This window comes from Nyctibius grandis, chromosome Z (genome assembly GCF_013368605.1).
Source record: "Nyctibius grandis isolate bNycGra1 chromosome Z, bNycGra1.pri, whole genome shotgun sequence".
Lineage (NCBI taxonomy): Eukaryota > Metazoa > Chordata > Aves > Nyctibiiformes > Nyctibiidae > Nyctibius > Nyctibius grandis.
The window spans coordinates 27,518,135-27,538,507 of NC_090695.1; the positions used below are offsets into that span (position 1 = coordinate 27,518,135).

Below are 20,373 nucleotides of genomic sequence, written 5' to 3' on the forward strand. Positions count from 1 at the left end.
CTGAGGCCCGCTGGGCGCCGAGGGGCCCGGCCGACAGCGGCGGGGGCTCCACTCCCCCTCCCCCGCCCGGCCCAAGGGGCGGCGGGAGCCTCTCCTGTCTGCTTTCCGTGGGTCGTCGCGCCTTGCGGCAACGCTATTGCGAGCGGGTTCGGCCCCGCGGGAGGCGAGCGGCCTTGCGGAGGCGTCGGGCCGCCAGCGGCGCGCTGAGCGCTCCTGCCCGCCGCGGCCGGAGGTAGCGAGGGCGAAAGCAAGCAGGCGGGGAGACTTCCTCCTCCTCGGCAGCGAGCCGGGCGGCGGCGCTAGCTTCTCCCCCGCAGCAGCCGGCACGGCTCAGCACCGGCCTCCGCTCTTCGCCTGAGAGCTGCGCCCCAGCTGCACGCTAGCACGCTACCCATGCTGCCCACGTGCCTCCGCTGGCGCTGAGCGCCGCTCCGTCCCCGCGGCGGGGCTGCTCTCGGCACGGCGGGCGCCGCCGGCTGGCCGGAGCGAGAAGCGATGGCGGTCGCTGCCCGCTCAGCGCCCCGCGGGGCGCAGTCCGACGCCTGCTTCCTTGCGCCTGCCCGCCGGCGGGACCGTGACGCCGCTCCGCACGGCGAGGAGAGCGGCGGCGAGCGGCCCCAGCGCCTCCATCAGGCCGGCGAGGCGAGCCGGCACGGCAGATGGGTGGCTTCTTCCGCCGCCCCCTTCCTGCCTTCCTTTTCCTCCTCCCCTCCACCGCCCCCCGCCTCCTCTGCTACCTCCTACCCCGCTGCCGAGGCCGCCGCCGCCGCCCCCGGATCGGCTGCCTGCCTCCTCCTAGCACCCCCCCGGACCCGCGCTCGCTGCCGCTCCGGTTTCCCCGGACTCGCCATGAGCGGCGGCGCCGCTCGCTTACCACCGCCCCCTACCCTCTGCCCGCCGCCGCCGCCCCTGCACGGGCCAAGCCTGCCGGAACCAGGAGCGCGCAGCCAGGGACGGGGTAGCCCCGCCGGCCACGGCGCAGCCCGCGCCGCCCCGGGCGCCAGAGGCCCGCCGCCAGGTGAGAGGGGACCCGGGTGAGGGGAGTAGCACCGGGCGTCCCACCTCCGCCCGGCAGCGCAGACGGGCCGGAGGGCCTCAAAGTTGTCCTCCACAGCGCCCGGAGTCGCGACCGCCTCGTGGGGTCCGTCCCCGGGTGGGGGCCGGGTAGCAGAACGGGACAGAGGAGAAACTCCCGCCGGTCACAGCAAAGCGAGGCAAGTCGCGGCGGCTGCTGACAGGCCCTGTGTCGCCTGGCCAGCCACAGGGTGCCCGGGGTCCCCTGCGCCTCGGTGGCCGGCGCGGCCATGGCTTTTTCCCCGCCGACCGGGATGCGGCGTTGTGAAGTGCGGGCGGCCCGCGGTGCTGGGGGGTGTTGCCTCCGGTCGTCGTACCGCTGCCAGCGCTTCCCCGCCCTGCAGTCCCGTCTGTCGGCCGCCGGTGAAGCCGAAGGGCTTGCGCTGTGCTGGGTGCAGGTGCTTGTTCGCCCTTGCGGCGGTGGTGGCTGCGTCTCATGCTAAACTTTGGTGTGCCCTCGGCAGCGCCGGGGCCTGGAGGGCCCTGCCCGCCATCCCTCCTCCCTACGGCGGCCGCCGCCCTGCAGCCTGCCCTCGGGCTCCGCGGGGCGCCCGCTGTGCCGGCGCTCCTGAAAGGTTTTGTGTAGGGGGGCGTGGGGGAGATGTGTCCGTGTCCGTGTCCCTGAATCAGGCGCTGCCCCTCGCCGCGGGCTGCTGTATCTGTAGAAATTCACGGTTTACAGTGGCAGGTCACCTCAAGTTCCTGCGCATAGCTCCAAAATGCTTTTAAAGTCAGGCTGCCTCTGTGTGAACCCCGGTTGAGTGCCTTCGGGGCCCTCAACAGCTGCCCATTAAACGTGTTCTTGAGTTTCCTGTTAGAAACAGCCAGCAGCAGGGTCTCTCCAGAACTGGTTTTGGGCATGTGGTTCACTTGTCGTGGAGCTACGATGTTTTCAGGACTGAGGTCCCAGCGTCTGGCTTGATGTGCTTACTGTCAAACACCAGAGCTGCATTCAAGACCACAGTGGAGTTTCCCACATGCTTAAATCTGAACGAGTGTCTGCGTGGTTTCAGGACTGGGGCCTTAGATGTTTTCCTAAGCTGCTGTTTGTGAATGGCAGCAAGAATGAAACTGTTTATGTATATATGAAGTTAGTAATTAGGAAGTGGTGTGGGAGAGCAGTAGAAAAGAAGACATCATTCTTTGGGCCTGGAGGGTGAAGAAATGATGTATCTAATTAGTCTTTTCTTAGAATGTATTTTTAGTAGTGCTTACCTTGGATGATTTACAGGAGTCTGCAGTATGTTTATACTGATGGAAGTCTTGCTCTGAAACGAAGTAGGTTTTATAGATAAGTTCCTCTTGAAATTTGTGGTTGACAGCATATTAAAGGATTACCATGCAGAAAGTTGAGGGAAAACTTGAATTTTTACTTTTGCGTTGTATCACGTAGCTCAAAAATAGCTTTTCTTATATGCTAAGACCACTCAGCACATGGGGAAGATCAGTCTCTCCTGTCTAGCTATTTGGGTCTTCCAAATAAAACATATAGGAGAAAAATATTCTTCCAATATAGGTGATTTGGAAATGGAGGTTTACCTGATGAAACTGTATTTCAACTTTTTGTTTTAAAATTGCTTGGACATTCTTGGTGTAGATGATAACCTAATCTTAAAGCTTGATCTCAAAACCTCTCCTGACCTTCTACCCTCTTAACAATCCCATAGACAAATTGACCTAGTTTGCCACTATTGGGAGATAAAAGCTTTTGTATTTCCTATGATTTGGAAAATCTTGGTGGAGAAAAGAACTATAACCCTTATCATATAATGAATTCATCACAGGCCTAGTGTGCAAAGACCTTACTGTTGGATTAGGGAATGCTGAGCTTTTTCTTCTCCAAAAAGGGAAGGGGCTTTCGGAGTTTGTTCTGAAGTTTTGGTATTTACTAGCATAGATCCTGTGCTTAAAAGTCCTGGGCTTAATGGTACCTGGAATAGTCAGAATCAGTTTGTCCAAAAGAGCTCTTGCAGATTCCCAAGTTAAATGATTAAGTTTTACAATATACTTACGTCAAAGTAGCAGGTTTGTTGTTAGTCGTGATCTCAGAAATACATGGAAAGTTTTCGTGTACTATAATCTGTAATTCGTCTCCTAATTTTGAGTTAACATGTCAATTTACAGACAAATCCAGGAGATTTCTGGGGATGAGAAATGTGGGGTTTGGTTTTTTTTTTTCCTCCTGAGGGAAAGACTGTTATTCTGACTCTCTGGAAGTCTACCCGTTCCATTAAAATATTTGCTACCAGAGGAGAAAGTGATACACCAAACTCTGGCCTCAGGGCTGAACTTGGATTATTTTGCTGAGCAACCTCTTAGGCATGCTCTTGAAAGCAGTAGTCTCCTATTGGTGGTCCTAATATATTAACTTTTGATAAAAAACTGTATAGTGATCTGGTCTTCAAACATTAAGGGTTAGTGAAATTACTGTAGTTTACAAGCAAGGTTTAGAGAATGTTTACTATTTCTTTTCCCCCAGCAGAAAAACGTTTAGTGATGACTGTTTCTTTTTTTTTTTGTTGTTGTTGTTGTTTCTTTTGTATTTTTCTCCCAAACAGTATGTGTCAACAGAAGGGAAAGTCTCTATTCATGGCTGTCAAATTAGTGAAAAAATATTGGGCTAGAAAATGCTGCACTGATGAGCTCATTCTTTGTTTCATTCAGGAAAGTAATGTTGATCTTAAGGGGCACTTCACCTTCCATAAAGTACTTTGCCTCTGCTGGGGTATGTGCATCTTCTCAGTGGAAAACAGAAGCTCACCTAGAGGCAAGATTGTCAGACTGGACGAGAAAAATGTGTCTGTAGAGAAATTCTTAGACCTTTTCAGCTTCATTTTTTTTGTAAGGTCTATGTTAACATTCTTGGGTTTTGCAGCATTTGGAAAGGAACACAACAACCCCATGCAGCTACAGGCTGGGGGAAGAGTGGTTAGAAAGCGTCCCGGCGGAAAGAGACCTGGGGGTGCTGATCAACAGCTGGCTAAACATGAGCCAGCAGTGTGCCCAGGTGGCCAAGAAGGCCAATGGCATCCTGGCCTCTATTAGGAATAGTGTAGCCAGCCGGTCTAGGGAAGTGATCGTCCCTCTGTACTCGGCACTGGTGGGGCCGCCCCTTGAATACTGTGTCCAGTTCTGGGCCCCGCACTTCAAGAAAGGTGTTGAGGTGTTGGAGAGAGTCCAGAGGAGGGCAACCAAGCTGGTGAAGGGTCTGGAGGGTCTGACCTACAAGAAACGGCTGAGGGAGCTGGGGTTGTTTAGCCTGGAGAAGAGTAGGCTCCGAGGTGACCTTATTGCAGTCTACAACTACCTGAAGGGACGTTGTAGTGGAGTGGGAGTTGGCCTCTTCTCCCAGGCAACTAGTGATAGGACAAGAGGACACAGCCTCAAGCTTCTCCAGGGGAGGTTCAGGTTGGACACTAGGAAGCATTTCTTTTCAGAAAGGGTGATTAGACATTGGAATGGGCTGCCCAGGGAGGTGGTGGAGTCACCATCTCTGTCTGTATGTGTTTAAGAAAAGACTGGACATGGCACTTAGTGCCATGGTCTAGTTGACATGGTGGTGTCAGGGCAATGGTTGGACTCGATGATCCCTGAGGTCTCTTCCAACCTGGTGATTCTGTGAAAGATGGCTTTTGAAATTTGCTCTGTACTTAAGATAGTGGTGTGATGTCTATAGCTGGTGAAAGCAGCTTTTCTCGTAAACATCTTTGTTATGCATATCAGCTTTTTAATGTTGTCTGGTAAACTTTGCTAAATTTAATTAATATTGCTTGCCCTCATTATTTTGAAAAGTCTTTATCTAGTTTATAATATAAAGAATAACTTTAAAACTACTATTTAAGATGCACATGAGGCTGTTATCTAGGCAAATAGCTAGACATCTGCTAAGTCTTTCAGTTTGGAGAAGCTGAAACTGCTGATGAAAGGATGGATGCTGGTTTTCAAACATATGCATAGCTGCAGAATGTGAGGGGATGGACTTGCTTGTAAAGAGTTTGTCGATTAAGTGCAGTAGAAAGCTGTTTGAATTCATAGTGATTCTGCGTAATGCTATATATGCTAAGCAGTTGTAATATAAGTACCAAAACTCCTTGTATGTTCATATCAGCACTTGTAAGCTTTTCTGCCTTTAGCAGTTGTGTATAGTTATACCATCTATGCGTGGTATGTGTGGTTTTGTTCTCAAACTGGAAAGCAGTTACTGTGGCTTTACAGTGAGTGTCATACTTAATTCTGGCATGCCTGAGGATAGGTATGAGTTTTCTGATTTATGTCACGGTGATGCCTTCACAGATTTATAATCATGTAAAATAACACAAGATGGAAAGGTAACTTCTTAGTAAGAACAAGTGTAGCACATCCACAAACCATGTGGATGGTTTTAATGAGTTACGATTGATTTTGATAGATTAAAAACCAACAAACAAAAACCAAAATGGTAACTAGTATTGCAGCACCTTTATTTGAATTTGGTTAAAGTGCAATGTTCGTAAGAAAAGAAGTGGCTTGCTGGTACTTCTTGGTTATAATTACCACAATATTGTGAACAGGTTACTGTGCATGTTTGTTGGCTAGAACTAATCTGTCTTGGACACTAGATTGTAATTACCTTTAGTATCTCAGAATTATTTATTATAAAGTTGGTGTGTTGTTTTTGCTAGTTTTGAATTATAAAGGAAGATACAAGGCTTTGTTTTTTTACATAAAGTAGTTGGGCGCTGAATAGATTCTAGTAATCGTGGAATTAATGTTAGCAGACGTACTTTGAGTGTTTATGTCGAGAACGGTTATAGTTCTAACAGAACTATAATTATATACAGTTACAAGTATATGTATAGTTATAACAGAAATGAGTTGCATATTTATGGGATTAATTTGGGAAATAAATGCAAATGTACTTCCTTAACAATTATTTTCAGATAATGTACATTTGTTTTAAGTCATTCTCTGTGACTATCACTTTATTTTTTATTTCACTTTGCCTTTCTCTGGTAAATTAATATGTAGTGCTTATATGAACTGGAAATGATAATTTTATGCCCTGAAGTTGTTCTGTGCCATAAATGTACTGATGAAGTTATTTTGGAGGTATGCTTTTTAGGTCCCAGCACGAACCAGCTCAAGTGAAGGCTAGCAAATGTCAATATTACCCCTCCAACATAAGTATTTAAAGATAGTGTGAGACTAAGATAAATGTATTTTAAGGAAAACTAATAAAATAAAATTAATATGCAGCATCCTAGATTTATGTGTGTTGAATACTTTGTAAACTTTACGGCATTCTTTTGTAACACTGACTGCAATATATAACTCTACTAGCTAATGGCTTGCTATTGGGGCTGGCTGACCTGGCTACTTAGGTACTTCTCTTCCAGTTCTACACATTACTTCATGAGATCTTGGCTTCAACTGAAATATGCCTAAAAGTAAACTAGACTCTATATATGTTTTTAAATCTGTATATACATTGTGTGTAAATCTGAGAGCCCTTTATTCTGGATTGGATAGAGGTATGCCTTCATTAAAAGCCAAAGTGGTAACGTGTTCAGTTGTATAAAGATACTGGTAATAGCAGTCCCCATCAGAAGGTGTTAAGTCACTTAAACTGGCCATATAGACTGGGTATAATTGCAATCACTTGCCCTCTTTCTCAAAGCGTTATTGTATCTAATAGAGTTTGAACTCAAATGAGTATTTTTGCTGTTAAGCTGCTAGATGAACAACTGAAAACTGCTGAGCTATGTGGATATGTCACAGGTACTGGCTGACATGCGTCTGTGTTGCTGCTTTTGCTTTCAGATGTTACCATGAGTATCAGTTGGAGCACAAGGAGCTATGGTAATAGGAGTGTTTGGGAGAGCTGGGTCTTGTTTGCTTGAGAAAGGTAAGAGTGTGATGGGATTGTGGGAACTTCTGATGGAACAGAGTGAGAAGGGGTGATAACTAGCCAGGCAAGAGCTCCAGGAAATGAGATACCTTACTAAGTTCCAAGAAAAAATATCAAAAGTTGAGAACTGGTAGCTACAGAGAAGGAAACACTAAGATATACATTAGAAAGAAAAGTGAGCTGATTACTTCTGTAGCCTGTTACTGAATTAGGAGACATGAAGAAAATTCCACAGTGCAGTTCTTTTGCATAGAACATAAAAAATTAGAAACTATGGGAACTAAAACGAAACCCTGTGGAAGAAGGAGGTTATCATTTTGTTGCGAGTTAACTTTGGCTGGATGCTAGGTGCCCACCAAGCTGCTCTATCACTCCCCCTCCTCAGCTGGATAGGGGAGAGAAAATATGACAAAAGGCTTGTGAGTTGAGATAAGGACAGGAGATCACTCAGTAATTATGGTCAGAGGCAAAATGGACTTGGCTTGGGGAAATTAATTCATTGCCAATCAGAAGTCAGAGTAGGAAAATGAGAAATAAAAATAAATCTTAAAACACTTTTCCCCCTGCCCCTCCCTTCTTCCTGGGCTCAACTTCACTGTGGACTTCTCTACCTCCTCCCCACCCCCAGTGGCACAGGGGGATGGGCAATGAGGGTTGCAGTCAGTTCATTACATGTTATCTCTGCCGCTCCTTCCTCACGCTCTTCCCCCTGCTCCATCATGGAGTCCTTCCCACAGGAGATAGTCCTCCATGAACTTCTCCAATATGAGTCCTTCCCACATTGCAGTTTTTCATGAACTGTTCCAGCATGGGACATTTCCACAAGGTGCAGTCCTTCAGGAACAGACTGCTCCAGCATGGATCCCCTGTGGGGCCACAGGCCCTGCCAGAAGACCTGCACCAGTGTGGGCCCCTCTCCACAGGGCCACAGGTGCTACCAGAAACCTTATCCAGTGCAGACTTTCCATGGAATCGCAGCATCCTTTGGGCACATCCACCTGCTCGTCTGTGGGGTCCTCCACAGGCTGCAGGTAGATATCTGCTCCATGGGCTGCAGGGGGACAGCCTGCTTCACCATGGTATTCACCATGGGCTGCAGGGGAATTTTTGCTTCAGCACCTGGAGCACTTCCTCCCCCTCCTTCTTCACTGACCTTAGTGTCTGCAGAGTTGTTTCTCTTACTCCTCTCTTTTGGGTGCTCTTGCACAGCAGTTTTTCACCCTTCTTAAATATGTTATCACAGAGGCGCTACCACCGTTGCTGATGGGCTCAACCTTGGCCAGTGGCTGGTCCATCTTGGAGCTGGCCGGCATTGGCTCTGTTGGACATAGGAGAAGCTTCTGGCATCTTCTCACAGAAGGCACGCTGGAAGCCCCCAGCTACCAAACCTTGCCATGTAAACTCAATACAAGATGGCCTGGAATAAAGAGATCTGGAATTATTCACATAGATAACCAGTGCAGACAAACGTTGCCTATCTGTATGTGCTTATCTCTCCTTTGACTACACAAGAAATTTGAGCTTGTAATTTTGTCACAATACCAAGACAGGTGCTTGAACAAGGGAACACAATGACCTTACATAGTGTATCCTGGGGCAAGATGAGGTGTATGAAGACCTAGGTGAAAAAGCTAGTGTAGGGGAGCAGAGTGAACTCAGCACCTTGTATTGTTTAGTGTGTGATTACTTATGACTAAAGCAGTTTGCAACCTGGAAGAGTTCTACAGCTGGAAAGGGTAATGTAGTTGACCCCAAAGACAGGTTTATCCGGGTTCCTCATCCTATAGCTTGCATCTAAAATTGAAAATGAACTGCACAGCAGCCATTGCTTTTAATAAAGAAATGTATATATACAGAATGATCTAGATAAAGGCTATGAATACTACTGATGTTCTCTAGATTACTCACTAGTCAGAAATCTTAGGATACTGTATATACTTGTAAGTTTGCCATGGGGGCGAAGTCTGGAATTGTAAAGAATATAAAATTATCAAATTCAAAATGAAATGCTAAACCAAAACCTTTTGATGTAGAGAGAGATTGGTCTGTTGTGTCTTTTGCTTAGCTTTTGGGGGATTTCAGATTTTTAACTTTACCCAGAAGGCTTCCAGAAAGTTGTGGCGTTTTTGTGTTGTTGTGTTTTTGTTTTTTTTTTCCCCACACAGCAGAGGGAAAGCTACTGCAGGACTAAGAAAGATGCAGAAATAATCCAGCCGTATAAATGCAATGTAAACAGTAGTGTTTGGACTGATCTGTGATTTGCAGTAAAATCTACTTATGAGCGACCTGCTGCTCTACCATTTGATAAAACTGCTGCACTTTGTGTGTTTTTTTTTTTTTTGTAAATGCAGTGCCTAGATTTTTGTGTGTATTTTTGCAAGAATCTTCTAAGTGAATTACATCTGTCTAATACCTATCTTGTGGTCTAATGTTGACAGCTGTGATGTTCAGAGTAGACTTCAGAAAGCAGTCACATCCATCACAAGGACAGAGGGAGCTTTGTTATGTATTTTCATGTAAGGACAGAGGTCAGCAAGGTTGTTGGCAGGAATAGAGAGTAATAAACTTTGCTCATCAGTGAAACCATGTCTCTGACAGAGTGCGTGGGGTTTATGAGTAAGGAGAAAAGGGAAATGGCTTCTGTCCTTGTGCTTCTAAGGAAGTGCTTCTTTCTGAGTAGCATTTGGTTTGCATACCAAAAGAAATGATTAAGAACTCTTGTATTTGTGAGGATCTGTTGGTGTTGCTCTGGGTGACTGTCCTGGTTTGGCCTAAACCAGGCCGATTTTCCTTTCAGTGATTTTTACTTTCAGCTAAGTCTCCTCTAAGTAACTGCACTTTCTGAAACTAACTGCATGTTTCCGCAGACAGTGTCTGCTTCCAGGACTGATAACGCTCGAAGTTTGTAGTTATCACTGAGGCACCGGTAGGGATGTTGTGCAGAAAGGCTCTTGCTGTACTTGTTCTTGAGAGAAACCAAGGTCACTGCTGCATTCCTCACTGCTTACGAGTGAAGAGCCGAAGCGGGGTCGCAGCTGCAGGGGGGAGCGGACAGGGCAGGTGACCCAAAATTGACCAACGAGGGTATTCCATCCCATACACGTCATTCTCAGTATAAAGCGGGGGGATCACGAGGGTCTCGCTCTCTTTCTGCTATGGCCGGTGTCCAGGGAGGACTCCGTCTGTTTTCCTGCTGCCCCCGATCCCGATCCGTGCGTTCCTGAATCCAGCTCTCGACCGTCGCTACGCCCAGGCTGGGCCTTCCCGGAGCCTGCCCTGCAGTGCCGGTGGTGACGTGGCTGACTTCAGGGGAGCTCAGTCTTGGTTTTGTATATATATTTGTATATATTTGATTATTTCTATTATTATTATTATACTTTTTTTTCATTATTATAGTTTATTAAAACTGTTTTACTTTTCCAGCCCAGAAGTCTCTCTCCCTTTTCCCTTTCCCTTTCCCTCTGGGGGGAGGGGGGGGGGATAACAGAGGGCATCTGCCGCAGGTTTAATAGCCAGCCCAGCTTTAAACCGTGACAGTGACCCATCCTGTGTTTTGTACTACGGTGAAAATTGTCCCATTTTGAGCCTTTCCAAAGTCATGCAGATGTTGTGGCTTCTCCAAGACATCAGTATTGTTTGAAGAAATTCTTATAAAATATGTTCGAAGGGATCAATTTTTCACTGGAATGAGAGGGTGTGGGACTTTTTCACGAACTCTTAGGTAGGTAATCCCTCCAGGAAGCTTTTACTGTGATGATGCACAGTCTCTTCAGAGTAAAGAACATCATTTGCATCCATTGCTAGCAGAGTTTAAATATTGGATAGTCTCTTTCTTTGTATTCAGTGTGAGGCTGTGGGACCTTTGTGGCAAAACAGGAGAAAGGTGAAGTCAGGACATGCTGCAAGAGCTGTTTCAGGTTTGGGTTTTTTTGAGTGTTTGACTGGCATTGCTTGCATAAAGGCAGGTAAGGACAGCTTTGGTCTTTTCAGAGTTCATAAAGCATCTGCTTTGTGTGTGTGTTCTCTAGTTCATGTCATGAAGCTCTGAATCAGCAGGCATTTACGCCTTTATTAGCTATCTAGAAACAGCTATAAGGAATGTCCTAAAAACTGTTTCTAATGTTGTAACTTCATGCACACTTAAGCTGCAGCTGGAATAGCAGAAAAAGCTGCCTGTTATCACCTGGCTTCTGACCGCCTTGCTCCTAAGATGGATGAACGAACTGCTGCAATTTAACACCAGTATTATATGTTAACTGAGGTAAATACCTTGTTCACGTTCGCTGGGTATTCTTAGAGATGCATACCTACAGTATGTGGGAGGGCTAGAAGCATCTCCCTCAGTGGCAGTCCTGCCCTAACATGGGCGCAAGAAATGAAAGTGAAGAGGTTGCAATCACTTCTTTTCAATCTGCGTAGTAACTTCTAGGTGGTGTTTGTTTCTGCCTCTCTTTATCTGTTGTACCTGTTGGGTAGGCTGCTAGGAGGACCGAGTAACAGGGCTGCTAGCTACTACAATGTTGAATACAGAGATCTCTTATTTTTTCAACAATCTGAAAGATTATTTCCTGTAACTAGTAATCTATTTTGGTAGTCTTTAAGGGGCTATTAGGATTTACAGATTAAATTTTGGACAGACCCACAGAGTAAACAAGTGCTTTGTAAGAGTAAATAAGTAGTGATTGCATTGATTTATTTACATTTTTGGCTGTTAAAAAATTCCCCACATGGAGATAATGATAGAGATAGCATGAATGGTGAAGGAACATATCTTAGGAAGTTGGGAGGGGGAGATAAAGAGAATAACTTGGTGTCTTCATTTAGCCTGCACCTGGGGCTAAACAATAAGCAGTTGTTCCCTTGCCCGATGTCCCTTCCTCAACTGAGAAAGGGAATTGGGAAAAGGAGGGAGACTCATGGGTTAAAATTTAAACAGGTTTAATGAAACAAGAAAACCAATAACAGTGGTAATACAGCACACACACAATTATACTTAGCCCACAGAATGGTGGCAAGTCGCTCCAGGGATAGGAACTGTAAGGAGAAACAGGGAAGGGAGAAGAGAACAAAGCAAAAAGAGCCCACCCTTCCCTAGCAAGCTTTGCCTTTTATAGTGAACCTGAAGTGGACCAGCCTGGGTCAGCTGCCCTGGATTTAACTGCTGATGGCCTTGATCACCATACCACTGGCCACAAACTGAAGCAAAATGTAACAGAAAAGTAAGTCTATAAATTTTGTCCCCAGGAAACCAGGACACTTGGTATTTTAGGAAGAAAAGGTTCTATTTTCTCTTGTGTGCAGCTCTAGAGTAATGCAAATGAATGAAAAATTTCACAGATGCAAGAGCTTCAATGTGCAGATATTTCTTTGAACTTTACCTTCATTTGTGGGATTCAGTTTTTTTCATGAATCAAAAAGAAAAACTTGGTTTCCACTCTGTACCTGCAGTTTTGAATAATCCTCACTATTCAGGAGAGTGAAGCTAGAGGCCTCTCATTTTGACAGTAGTGAGCCTTCCAGGCTAATCCACAATAATATTGCAAAGCACAAGCTTGCAGGCTGGTAGATGCCAACCTCAGCTACTGAATGTAATTTTTACGGGGCTCTGCTGTATGGTTTGCTCATGTAGCCCCAGTGCTTTCCTCCTGTGCTTACATTACTAGGACATGTTTGGTGCTTTTTGCCTCATGTTTGATATGCACAGGCAGATATGATGTAAACTGTGTTGAAGGCATATGATGAATATTAGATAGCTTTTCTTTCTTACCAATTAAAAAGCAGAAAAGCTGAATTGCCCTTATCACCCAAAAGCATGTTATCATTTCACAGAAGTGTATTAACCCTGTCCTGCAGAACTAAACATCTGACTACGCTTTTTTTTCCCAGCTGAACTGTTCATTAAAAACATTTTAGCATTGCAGTTATTTTCAACGTTAAGAGTTCATTCTCATAAGCTTTGTAGTATGGTTGCCAGTATTGGAGAGAAATAATTTCCTGTAAAAACTGGGATATTTTGCCATCATAAGATACTGCTTCTGTTATGAAAATAATGTCGAAAATGTTGGCAGTTAGACAAGTGAGGATCTGTGTCTAGAAATCCAGAGCATAGCTTAATCATTAGACTCTAGGAGAACTAACATTAATTGTCTTATTGAAGCAGGCTGCTGATAGTACTTGAGTTATAACATCTGGATTGTGCTTTTCTCTCTCAAAGTAGCTCTTGAAAAGAGTTCTAGACATAGGACTATTAGGAGCATTAAGCAGTGTCTTCCAGGCTTTCTGATGGCTTCTGAGAGACTGTCTGTACTGAGAGCACTTACTTCAGTTGCTGCTCTGTGTTGGGTTCTTGTTAAAGAATACTTTGAACTTGTAATATCCCACTACTGGCAGAAGTGGGAATCTTTTAATATTAGACAGTCCTGGGTTGAGCTTATGTCTGGGAGGTGTTCTCTCCAGTTCCTTTTTTCCTAACACTTAGTCTTGGTCGTGCATACCCTTGTTTATTTCCTTGGTACTCAGATCCTAACTCCTAATAATGTTCCCCAACAGTCCAACTCATCTTACCATCCATCCTCTCTGGGTGAGGACGAAGAGAAACAAAGACATCATTTCCAGAGGATGTAAATAATATTTTGTTTACTTCTTTCTTCTCTCTTAACTTCTCCAGCCCTAACTTTATCTGCTGTTCCTTCCTCTAGTTTCAATTTCCAGGTACCTAAGCACAGAAGGGTCTGTCATGTGCTAAGCGTTAGGCAATCTAAAGAAAGTTCAGACTTTCCCCAGTCCTTGTATCCTGCTGGAAGTCAACATCTGACCCTTGGTCATGTTCCAGGAAAATTGTAGGCTTGGTACCTGGCTTCTGAACCAGGAAATAACATGCCATACTTTATTGCTTCATGGGGCAGAATCTTTTTATTTACATTGCTGTTGTGCTCAAAGAGGCTGTATTTTGCAAAGTGCTGCAAATGCATAGTGCAAAAAGAAAGAACTGGTAAATGAGCAGATGCTTTCAGACTGGGGAGAAAGTGTCATAATAGATTCTATCTGACCTGGTGCCAGGAGGTTTCTTTTGCCCTGTTTAGGCACTTATCAGTCTGTGATAGGACTGCTAGGACTGTGGAAAACTGCTTGTGCCCAGTTAGCCACACAATGGCTGTTAATGTATTTCCTACACTGAGACGGACTGCTGTCCATCCTGCTGGTGGTGTCTTGTTCTGTCTTGCAGCTTTACTGAGGCCACACAAAAGTACTGAAGTGCTTTCCAAAACCGGGAACCTATCTACTGCTGGACTTAAAAGTCTAGAGGGATGTTTGTGGAAGGTGAACAGTGGTTTTGGAACAAATTGTTCTTGTATTGTCAGACACAGGATAGTCCTAGGTTAGTCTAGATTGTACCCAGTTGCTACTCGTGGCCCTCAGTATGTGCTTAAGAATGGAGTTTGAGTGAGACACAAACTAATTCTTCCCATCACATTACCCAAGCTTCAGGAAGTCCTGGTCAGGGACTTTCTGAGCTGGAAGTTGTATCAAGCATATTGTGTTCAGTGGACTGGACTTTTTTTGAGGCACAGTGGGTAACCTTTGTCCACCTGTGCAGCACTCATGATATTCACTCAGTCATCTGATTTCTAAGCTGAAGAGTCCAAGTGTATATGTTGTCTTCCCCCTGATGCTCTACTTTATCATTGTTCTGTGGCTCTAATTACAGGCTCTTAAGAATGCAGTTTTCAAGGTACTAGCAAACCCTGAGTGTATGGCGTTTTCAGTCTTGTTCCGTAATCCTTTTCTGCTAATTCTGAATGTTCATCTGTTAATTCTATCAGAAGCTTTGCAAAGAGACCATTTCCATTGTAGAGGAGGAAGGAAAAGGAAGCTTTTTGTCCACAAAAGTATCTGGGATTATTTTTCTCCTTGTGTCGGTTCTTCTGTAGTTATTGGAACTGAATTTCGCCTGCCACTTTATTTGTCCCTCACTTGCTATTGTTAAATCCTGTCATAATTCTGTTTTATTTTATCTGCCATTTGGCCCCAGGTTGTATCTGTTACTGATCTTAATAGACTAGAAGATGAGGATTGCTTTGACACTTTCAAGGCCTTGTCTAGTGTTGCAGAACAGTGCTAGACAGATGAGGATAAGCATTCCTTAGTTGGAACAGTTCTGCCCACGCTTCATCCAGCACACATTTGCATGTCTTTGTGGAACTGGCTGGGTCATGTCTCCCGTGTTTGCTTTACTGGCAGTGTGCTACTCTGCCTGCTCCTAAACGGAGCATGCCCTGAGGATGTTCTGGAAATGTGGAGGCAGTGCCCTGGCAAGAGGGACAGAGGTCTGCAGCAGAGGTAGCTCCCTCTGACTTCACTCATGATTCTGTCTTCTTGCTCTGCTTTTTATCTCCTTGGAGGTATTTTTTGGCCCTCTTCCTGCTTTTACTTCTGAAGTTACTTTGAATTGGTAAGTAACAGGATTTCTGGTCCACAGCCTTGATTTTAATTGCTATGAATAATTAGGAAGCTTTTATAGTAACTTGTCACTTCTTCTTCAAGATGACTTATGAATCTACTGATCCCTCCTTCCCCTGCTTTCTGGGAATGTGTCCACTCCACATTCCACTCCTGGGATTGCCTCTTCTTCTTATCATTCTTAGAGAGATCCTAGTAGGATAATCTTGCTGTCAAGCAAGTGTACAAGGCTGTAATTTCACTAGAGTTGGATGGAGATTGGAAGACCTTAAAATGCCTGCTCAAATCTCATGGTTTGCTGTGACGAGAGCTTCTAGCTGTTTGTTGTATCCCAATTTTAGCTTGTGTTGCTGCACCTGCTTCGAAGTTTGGGTTCTGTCCCCTAGCTAAAGCAACTTGCTGCTTCCTTGAAGTTAGCAATACCAAAAAGTATGTCTCAAGTCTGCTTTATTTGTCTTTTAAACAGAGAACAAAAGAATCCTTTCTATGCAGTAATTATCTTGCGGGCTGTGTAAATTTCTTGAATAAGGTTTAAACAATGCTGTTGAGGAAAAGTATCCTGAATATATCTGAATGTGGTAGTGGCACACAGTGGGCAGTCTTCCTGCTCCAAGAACTTTGTTTTTCAGAGGCAAAGTAGACTGTGTTCTGACAGTGTTCTTGTGAATATATTGACTTCTCGTTGAGGCAGTGTCACAAAAGAAGGATGGGCTGAACCCTTGTGGGCTTTTGCAGTTGTGGAAATACTGGAGACAGAATACATATCTTGCATCTGCAGTTGAGCTGGTGGGAAAAGGCAAAAGGATTCATCCTGGGGAGTTGCTGTACTTCATGTCATGATCACATCCTTCATGCTTCCCAAATAAGCTTTTACTTGAGTTCTAAGCCTTCTGATACATTCTGCTTGCTGTTCAACTTAAGAAATGAGTGAATATTCGAGTCTTCTGATAGATGGGGAAGCTGAAGTGTCCTGTCTGAGTAGCATCGATACCTTCTATTAAAAAGTCCTCAGGGAGCTGTAGATTGTCATTAGCATGCTTGTTGGACTACCTGGCTGGATGTATGTTTAACTTCACGTTATCGATCTTGTATTATTTAGCACTATGCCTCAGGTAGTCAGTAATACCCAGACTGAAAGGAAGGAAGGACGGAAGGAACGGACTGCAGTGGGAGCAGTGGACATTTTGCTACTTGTGTTGGATGGGGTAGCAGATGTAGTCATAGTAGCAGAGAATTCTGGCATGTCTGGGGTTGTGAGAGAAAAAATTGAACAGTTAAAGCGAAGTGTGTGATACTGAACCACTGCATGCTTAAAGGGTGAGCTTCCAAGAATGCTCAGGAAACTTCTGTGTTGTGGTTTAGTTTTTGCTATAGCCATACAAACATAGGATAGCTTTTCTGTTTCTTGATTCTGGGTAAGAAAAGACTGTTTTATGAACACAGTTCAGCTCCTCAGTTTTAAGGCAGTTACCTGGCCTTTTTATCCACTGCTGTTTTTCTCCTGTGAGCAACATCAGCAGCTTCGTGTCCCTCTAAAGTCTTAACTTTTAAAACATCTTGAGTAACTTAGGAAACTGCACGTTAAATATCGTGATGTGTGATTATCCCAGAAATTGTTATAATTTGTTACAACCTTTGTTATGTAATATTATTTAACAATATAATTGTTACAATCTTTATCTCATGCCAGATGTGCTTTATGCTTTTTCCAATTCCTCCTGTATCAAAGCTCCTTCTGAGTAATTTCTTTTAGAACATCTGCAAAGTTACCCTCTTTAACTCATGTTATGCCCCTTAACCTTTTGGTTTTTCTACTGACTTGTCTTTCCTCTACTCTTCAGAGACATTCTGCCCTGGCTAATCACTGACTTTCATACTGTTACCTAAACTTATTACTCTGTGACATGTTTCTATCATAAATTTCTGCAGCAGACTAATTTGATTTATGTCTGCACCTTTCAGGTAACTGAAACTCTGTCCTGACTTCTGAGTATTAAGTTTTTCTCTTTGAAAGTTGTCTATTCCTCCTGTCCAAGGACTATAGGGACGTGGCCAGGTCGTGTAGGGAGAAGATTAGAAGGGCCAAAGCTCAATTAGAGCTTGATTTGGCTGCTACAGTCAAAGATAACAAAAAAAGCTTTTACAAATACATCAACAGCAAAAGGAGGGTCAAGGAGAGCCTCCACCACTTGCTGAATGAGGAGGGTAGTGTAGTGTCAGGGGACGAGGAAAAGGCAGAGGTGCTCAATGCCTTCTTTGCCTCGGTCTTTAATGTCAAGACCGGTTGTCCTCAGGAGACTCGGCCCCCAGAGCCTGAAGTTCGGGATGGGGGCCTGTGTGAACCTCCCATAATCCAGGAGGAGACGGTTAGTGACCTGCTGTGCCAGCTGGACACCCACAAGGCTATGGGCCCGGATGGGATTCACCCCAGAGTAATGAAGGAACTGGCAAATGAACTTGCCAAACCACTCTCGATTATCTACCGGCAGTCCTGGTTAACTGGAGAAGTTCCAGCTGACTGGAAATTAGCGAACGTAACGCCCATCTACAAGAAGGGTCGGAAGGACGATCCAGGGAACTATAGGCCTGTCAGCCTGACCTCGGTGCCAGGCAAGGTGATGGAACAGATCATCCTGAGTGCCATTACATGGCACATGCAGGACAATCGGGGCATCGGGGCCAGCCAACATGGATTCATGAAAGGCAGGTCCTGCTTGACCAACCTGGTCTCCTTCTATGACCAAGTGACCCGCTTAGTAGATGGGGGCAGGGCTGTGGATGTAGTCTATCTAGACTTCAGTAAGGCATTCGACACTGTCTCCCACAGCGTCCTCCTAGATAAACTGGCTGCCCGGGGCTTGGATGGGTGGACTCTTCGATGGGTTAAAAACTGGCTGGATGGCCGAGCCCAGAGAGTGGTGGTGAATGGGGCAAAGTCCAACTGGCGGCCGGTCACTAGCAGTGTTCCCCAGGGCTCAGTTCTGGGGCCGGTGCTGTTCCATATCTTTATAGATGATCTAGACGTAGGGATTGAGTGCACCCTCAGCAAATTTGCAGATGACACCAAGCTGGGTGGCAGTGTCGATCTGCTGGAGGGTAGTAAGGCCCTACAGAGGGATCTGGACAGGTTAGATAGATGGGCCGAGACCAACGGCATGAGGTTCAACAAGAACAAGTGCTGGGTCTTACACTTTGGCCACAACAACCCCATGCAGCACTACAGGCTGGGGGAAGAGTGGTTAGAAAGTGGCCCGGTAGAAAGAGACCTGGGGGTGCTGATCGACAGCCGGCTAAACATGAGCCAGCAGTGTGCCCAGGTGGCCAAGAAGGCCAATGGCATCCTGGCCTCTATTAGGAATAGTGTAGCCAGCCAGTCTAGGGAAGTGATCGTCCCTCTGTACTCGGCACTGGTGAGGCTGCACCTTGAGTACTGTGTCCAGTTCTGGGCCATGCACTTCAAGAAAGATGTTGAGGTGTTGGAGCGAGTCCAGAGGAGGGTGACCAAGCTGGTGAAGGGTCTGGAGGGTCTGACCTATGAGGAACGGCTGAGGGAGCTGGGGTTGTTTAGCCTGGAGAAGAGGAGGCTCCGAGGTGACCTTATTGCAGTCTACAACTACCTGAAGGGAGGTTGTAGTGAAGTGGGAGTCGGCCTCTTCTCCCGGGCAACTAGTGATAGGACAAGAGGACACAGCCTCAAGCTTCGCCAGGGGAGGTTCAGGTTGGACATTAGGAAGAATTTCTTTTCAGAAAGGGTGATTAGACATTGGAATGGGCTGCCCAGGGAGGTGGTGGAGTCACCATCTCTGTATGTGTTTAAGAAAAGACCGGACATGGCACTTAGTGCCATGGTCTAGTTGACAGGGTGGTGTAAGGGCAATGGTTGGACTCGATGATCCCTGAGGTCTCTTCCAACCTGGTTGATTCTGTGATTCTGTGATATGGGACACCACATATGGTACAAGTCAACTCAGCGTTCTTAGTATTTGGATTACAAAGCCTTCTAATGCAATTAGATTATTTGTGCTGTCTTTTGTGTTAATGCTATATAAAACCATGATAAAAACCACGAAAGTTTTAACTGCTGTCATAGTTCCAGTTTTAATGCAGTACTTTCATAATGGCAGCTCTTGTGTGTGTGTATTCTTGTTTCAGTAATGGAGTATAACACTGTTACAAGGTGCTCAGTATTAAAAACTTGCCTGCAAGGTTATATTGTGAGGAGTGCAAACAGAAATGACAGCATAGGAAACCTGGGGGGAGTAAGTACAGAGGTAATTTGGTTAGACTGGCAGCACTTCCTCCTGGCTTCCCAGAGACTTTGGGGGAGTGCTGAACGATTAACCTGTCCTTGCACAGAAGAGGGGTGAGGCAGAAAAACCCGTGCTTCATTGCTTGTTTGTCAGAAGGTAAGCTGTGGCTGGCTGAGTATCGACTGTCATGATTTTAGAGCCTGCCTGACAGTGATGATGAGGACAACAGTTTTGGGGTGGTAAGTGACAGGGTACGCGGTCCATATAGCTTGTAAGTTTGACTGCATAAGAACTAGTGAAGCAGCATTAATTTTTTAATTTCCTGGGTTGAAGGAGCTCTTTTATTCTTACCACCTGGTCCTGCAGTGGGTTATGGTTAGAAAGATGCACAGGTTTTGGCAGGACAAGACCTTCCTGTAGCTATTAGGTAAGATTCTCTTTCCAGAGTTGGGTTTAGGAACACAATTAGCTGCCTAGCAGGTCCTTATGAAGGTTTTACTCTCTTTTATTCTTCTGTTCTGTTAGGTGGTCATTGCAGATCCCAGCTGCTTCTGAATGTTCAATTGCAAAGTTTTCAGTAGAAAACTTAAGGGAGGTTGAAATCCACATCATTTTGCTGAGGTCTCCTGCGTGCAGGAGAATTTATGCGTTGTCCTGATTTTGCAGAATGAAATTTTTGGTCAGTTTTTGTCTAAAAAGCAA

General features: G+C 45.4%; 1 protein-coding gene across 3 annotated transcripts in view; it reads left to right on the top strand.

Annotated features, from left to right (window-relative positions):
- The first annotated feature begins 495 nt into the window (after positions 1 to 495).
- RNF38 (ring finger protein 38) overlaps positions 496 to 20,373 on the top strand; it is a 124,141-nt gene continuing 104,263 nt past the window's right edge. The window contains exon 1 of one of the 3 annotated variants that reach the window (XM_068423537.1): positions 496 to 1,018. In XM_068423537.1, the coding sequence (XP_068279638.1) occupies positions 496 to 1,018 (523 nt within the window). Of the gene's footprint in view, positions 1,019 to 6,933; positions 6,959 to 20,373 lie in introns of those variants that run through there. The other 2 variants (XM_068423540.1, XM_068423542.1) reach the window with 2 other exon arrangements.